General features: G+C 48.1%; 1 protein-coding gene across 1 annotated transcript in view; it reads right to left on the bottom strand.

Annotated features, from left to right (window-relative positions):
• Positions 1-6,000, bottom strand: part of lrch1 (leucine-rich repeats and calponin homology (CH) domain containing 1) — a 209,827-nt gene that overhangs the window by 59,515 nt on the left and 144,312 nt on the right. Inside the window, exons 9-12 of the mRNA XM_037686710.1 lie at positions 5,505-5,575; positions 5,267-5,353; positions 3,882-3,959; positions 3,375-3,411 (exon numbers count right to left, since the gene is read on the bottom strand). Coding sequence (XP_037542638.1) covers positions 3,375-3,411; positions 3,882-3,959; positions 5,267-5,353; positions 5,505-5,575 — 273 coding nt within the window. The remainder of the gene's footprint in view (positions 1-3,374; positions 3,412-3,881; positions 3,960-5,266; positions 5,354-5,504; positions 5,576-6,000) is intronic.

The raw sequence follows: 6,000 nt of genomic DNA, 5'->3' as shown, positions 1-6,000 counted from the left end.
TTCACTCTGTAAACTTTTTATTTCATTCTCTGTAATGTTTTAATTCATGCTCTATAATGCTGTCTTTAATTCACTGTAATGTTGTTTTAATTCACTCTCTGTAATGTTTTTAATTTATCCATCCATCCATCCATCCATCCATCCATCCATCCATCCATCCATATTCTTCCACTTATCCGGGGTCGGGTCGAGGGGGTAGCAGTTTAAGTAGGGAGGCCCAGACTTCCCTCTCCCCAGCCACTTGGGCCAGCTCCTCCGGGGGAATCCCGAGACGTTCCCAGGCCAGCTGAGAAACATAGTCCCTCCAGCGTGTCGTGGGTCTTCCTCTGGGTCTCCTTTCGGTGGGACGTGTCCGGAACATCTCACCAGGGAGGCGTCCAGGAGGCATCCTAACCAGATGCCCGAGCCACCTCAACTGGCTCCTCTCAACGTGGAGAAGCAGCGGCTCTACTCCCTCCCGGATGATCGAGCTTCTCACCCTATCTCTAAGGGAGGGTCCAGACACCCTGCGGAGAAAACTCATTTCGGCCGCTTGTATCCGAGATCTCGTTCTTTCGGTCACAACCCATAGCTCGTGACCATAGATGAGGGTAGGAACGTAGATCGATCGGTAAATTGAGAGCTTCACCTTTTGACTCAGCTCTCTCTTCACCATGACAGACCTGTACAGCGCCCGCTTCACTACAGACGCTGCACCTATCCGCCTATTGATCTCATGCTCCATTTTTCCCTCATTCGTGAACAAGACCCCAAGATACTTGAACTCCTCCACTTGGGGCAGGACCTCGTCCCTGACCCGGAAAGGGCACTCTACTCTTTTCTGGCTCAAGACCATGGCCTCGGATTTGGAGGAACTGATCCTTATCCCGGCCGCGTCGCACTCAGCTGCGAACCGCTCCAGCGAAAGCTGTAGATCACGATCTGATGAAGCTAATAGGACCACATCATCTGCAAAAAGCAGAGACGCGACCCTAAAGTCACCAAAACAGATCCCCTCAACACCTTGGCTGCGCCTAGAAATTCTGTCCATAAAAGTTATGAACAGAATAGGTGACAAAGGGCAACCTTGGCGGAGTCCAACTCTCACTGGGAACAAGCCCGACATACTGCCGGCAATGCGGACCAGGCTCTGACACCGGTCATACAGGGACCTAACAGCCCCTATCAAAGGGCCTGGTACCCCATACTCCCAGAGTACCCTCCACAGGGTTCCCCGAGGGACGCGGTCGAACGCCTTCTCCAAGTCCACAAAGCACATGTAGACCAGTTGGGCAAACTCCCATGCACCCTCCAGGACACTGCTGAGAGTGTAGAGCTGGTCCAGTGTTCCATGATCAGGAGAAAACCGCACTGCTCCTCCTGAATCCGAGGTTCGACTATCCGATGGACCCTCCTCTCCAGAACCCCCGAATAGACCTTACCAGGGAGGCTTAAGAGTGTGATCCCCCTGTAGTCGGAACACACTCTACGGTCCCGCTTTTTGAATAGGGGGACCACCACCCCTGTCTGCCAATCCAGGGGAACTTCCCCCGATGTCCACGCAATATTGCAGAGTTGCGTAAGCCAACACAACCCTACAACATCCAGAGCCTTAAGGAACTCCGGGCGAATCTCATCCACCCCTGGGGCCCTGCCACCGAGGAGCTTTTTAACCACCTCGGTGACCTCAGCACCAGAGATTGGAGGGCCCGACCCAGAGTCCCCAGGCTCTGCTTCCTCAGTGGAAGCAGAGCCTGGGGTGGGATCCCACCCAGCACAGCCCTGGTGGGATTGAGGAGGTCTTCAAAGTATTCTGCCCACCGACCCACGACATCCCGAGTTGAGGTCAGCAGCACACTACCCCCACTATAAACAGTATTGGTGGTGTACCGCTTTCCCTTCCTGAGACGCCGGATGGTGGACCAGAATCGCCTCAAAGACGTGTGGAAGTCATTCTCCATGGCCTCTCCGAACTCCTCCCATGCCCAAGTTTTTGCCTCAGCGACCACCAGAGACGCATGTCACTTGGACTGTCGATACCCATCAGCTGCTTCCGGGGTCCCACAGGCCAAAAAGGCCCGATGGGACTCCTTCTTCAGCCTGACAGCAGCCCTCACTGCCAGTGTCCACCACCGTGTTCGATGGTTGCCGCCAAGACAGGCACGACAATCTTGCGGCCGCAGCTCCGGTATGCCGCCTCAACAAGAGAGGCATGAAACATGGCCCACTCGGACTCAATGTTCCCTACCTCCCCCGGAACATGTTCGAAGTTCTCCCAGAGGTGGGAGTTAAAGCTTCATCTCACAGGAGACTCTGACGGATGTTCCCAGCAAACCCTCACAATACGTTTGGGCCTGCCAGATCTGACCGGCATCCTCCCCCACAATCGGAGCCAACTCACCACTAGGTAGTGATCAGTGGACAGCTCCGCCCCTCTCTTCACCCGAGTGTCCAAGACGTGGCCGCAGATCAGATGAGACAACGACAAAGTCAATCATCGAACTGCAGCCTAGGGTGTCCTGGTGCCAAGAGCACATATGGACATCCTTATGCTTAAACATGGTGTTTGTTTTGGACAATCCATGACAAGCACAGAAGTCCAACAACAGAACACCACTCGGGTTCAGATCAGGGGGGCAGTTCCTCCCAACCACACCCCTCCAGGTCTCACTGTCATTGCCCACGTGAGCATTGCAGTCCCCCAGCAGAACAAGGGAGTCCCCAGGAAGTGAACTTTCCAGTACCCCTTCCAAGGACTCTAAAAAGGGTGGAAAATCTAAGCTACCGTTTGGTGCATAAGCACAAACGACAGTTTTTAATTTACTCTCTGTAATATTGTCTTTAATTCACTCTCTTTAATGTTGTCTTTAATTCACGCTCTTTAATGTTGTCTTTGTCACTCTGATGTTATCGGTCTGAATGTATCCTTTCAGGTCCTTCAGTTTATTTTGCTGAATCAATGCCAGCACCTTGCCACAAACTAAACACAGCGTGTGCTTCTCCCTTTGAATGACACATGCAACTCAATTTATGACAATCTTGTTGAGTTCAGTGACTCTGATCCTGGCTTGGATTTTTACATTACTCTCAAAACTATCACATAAATGCCTTTGGTTGTCAGAATCTCTCTTTCGTACAAGTGTTTATTCATGGGTTTGACATTGCACTGCGGCTCAGATTACAGAGTTCTGAAGCTTATGAATGGACCTGAGAATAAAGGTTCCCCTGCTGTAACCCAATAAACTTCTAAAAGATAGAACTTCATTTATAAGAAGCATCATTCAGTATAACTGAAGTCCGTTATGTATGATCAGTGCCGGCTACTAATACAGATTGTTAATAATTAGTTGCAACAGCTCTGAGACTAAATGAGAAAAGTTAAATGAACTCAGTACCTTCGGTGTCGTGGCGCTGTCATCACTGTCTTGTCCACTGATGGAAAATGAAAGGAGAAAGAAAGGAAAATTAGAATTAAACCTAAATATTTTTATCCAAACCTTAAAATTTGAAGAAAAGCTCGTTTTCTTTATCGTCAGCTATGATTTGTTTATAACTGTCCTAAGGGTCCTTCTAAAAAAGTTGAGTCTGGTCCTCTGGACATTCAAAAAACAAAACAATAAATAAAAATGTAGAAATGTTTCTTCTTTCATTCAAAAGACTTCTTCAGTCTGAGATGCTGTATTCATCTCAGTCTTATAAATAGCACCTTCTCGTAGTGGATCAACCAAGTTTGCTGCCGACAGCCAAAACCAGCTGCTCACATGATCAAGGAGGACCATCAGCCTAACAATGGATCATTGGCACCCTGATGGCTGTTTGCTGATCCTAAGGGTCCTTTTATTTCTGCTGACAGAGTAAACTGAGTTTACAAGCACAGACCCATGTTACACATGTAGTCATACTTAAAGGACTCCTCCACTGTGACCATCTCCACCGGGTACAGCTGGACTCCAGACACATCTTCCTGCTCTGCGTTCACCCTGGAACACAAGATGAGAAAGAAAACAACAATTACTTTCCAAATGAACATTTTGTTGCAGACTTTGTTGAGCTAAGGGAGTATTCTGCTTTATAAAAAGCAACTTTCTTGAATGGGCAGCATGGTGGCCCAGTTGGTAGAGCTGCTGCCTCTCAGCGAGCAGGTTGCCACAATTCAAATCCCGGTCCAGGGGCCTTTCTGGGTGGAGTTTGCATGTTCTCTCCGTGCATGCGTGGGTTTTCTCCGGGTACTCCGGTTTCCTCCCACAGACCAAAAACATGCATGTTAGGCTGAATGGTAACTTTAAATTGTCCCTAAGTGTGAGTGAGAGAGTGAATGGTTGTTTGTCTCATTTGTCTCTATGTATCCCTGTGATGGACTGGAGACCTGTCCAGGATGTCCCCTGCCTCTCGCACAGTGATTGCTGGACATGGGCATTGGCGACCTAGAGCTGTCATTTCTAACCTGGGCCCGAAACACGGCCCAAGCCTAATTCGGCGTGGGGTGGGCTGGGCCATGATAATGTGCTGGATGGGCGGGCTGGGTTGGTGTTGGGCTTTTGGCCATGATCCAATTATATGGTATCATAGCTTGCCATACTATCCAGTTATTTGGCAATATGGCTTGCCATACTACACCAACCACGGCCATTTCACAGCGAGCTGACCGGCCTTAAAAGAGGCAAAATAAAGTTCAGTTAAGCTTCAGATTGGACTATACTGCCAGGAAGCGACCCATCCCCCAAATGGACGTTCATTCAGCCGCTGCACTCAGTGTACGCGCACGGCCGATGACCTGAACAGGTGAGATCCAAAAGCAGACATGTCAGAAAGGGATTTAATGTGTTTTGACGGCCATGAAAGGACAAACATCCTCTCAGCTCCAATCTTCTGCCCCCTTTATTCAGCCGCGCATCCACCGACCGTTAATAACTATATAAGCAGTCAAAGCTTAGTTTAAAAAAAATTGGGGGGGAGGGGGGTGTTCGGACCTGTAATTATTGTTAATTCATTGGGTCGGGTGGGGTTCAGAAATGGTGGCTACAGGCTGGGGCCGGGGCGGATTTTTTGGGCCCGAATGCAACTCTATGGCGACCCCCACGACCCACAAAGGAAGAAGCGGGTAAAGATAATGGATGGAACTTTCTTGACTCATTTCAAACCAACAGCAATCAATCAATGCTCTGGAGCAATTTCAGTTTTAGTCTGTCAAACACTAGTTTAAACAAATGGATTAAAAAAATCAAAGTTGTTCTTAGAAAGTATATAAACAGGCAGACCACTGGTCTGGTGTAACACCTGTAATCACCTGCTAGGGTCCTGTAGCAGCTCTACAGCTTCTTTCAGCTGGTGGATCATGCCAATGTGAAGCTCTGTGCCCCCTGGGACCTTTGACCTACGATCACAAACATTAACAAACAGCCAATTCATTTTTTAAATGACATAAAAAAGCCCCCTTCTAATATTATCACAACTTAATACATTAAGCATATTTTAAAGGCATTTAAAGGCTTTTGAACATATTCTTAGAGAAACGATGAACATACGTTTGTTCCATTTGCCAGTGTGTATCTTCTTCTATCCTAAGAGGTTCTTCGAAGTCTGCTGCTGTCCGACCCTGCACACACAAACAAACACATCAGCACCAGCTGCAGTCGTCACATGACCTGCAGCCTCCATCTCCATTGGACCAAATTCAGAGACATTTCCACCATCTCCTCCATACAATGATGACACTGTCTTACATCTGATCATTCTCTCTCTTACATCTGATCATTCTATCATCTCATTTTAATCTGTTTGTTAAAGAATGCTGAATACAGAAATATAACTGTTTGTTCAGTCCATTAATAGGAGGGCTGTTTAACATCAAGTTCACACCCTCTGAAAAACACCTCGTTACGTTTCATAAAGAACAATGAAGCTGTGAAGCTTAACGTGCAAAACGATAAACTATCTTTACGTTTTTATGACCATTCAAAGCAGTGGGTGCGGAGTGGTGGCGCAGAGGCTAGAGAAGGTGGGCTCGTGATTGGAAGGTTG

This window comes from Nematolebias whitei, chromosome 13 (genome assembly GCF_014905685.2).
Source record: "Nematolebias whitei isolate Nwh7 chromosome 13, NemWhi1, whole genome shotgun sequence".
Classification (NCBI taxonomy): Eukaryota; Metazoa; Chordata; class Actinopteri; order Cyprinodontiformes; family Rivulidae; genus Nematolebias; species Nematolebias whitei.
Note: the sequence above shows the minus strand (reverse complement) of the source record. Positions and strands in the feature narration are given on the sequence as shown.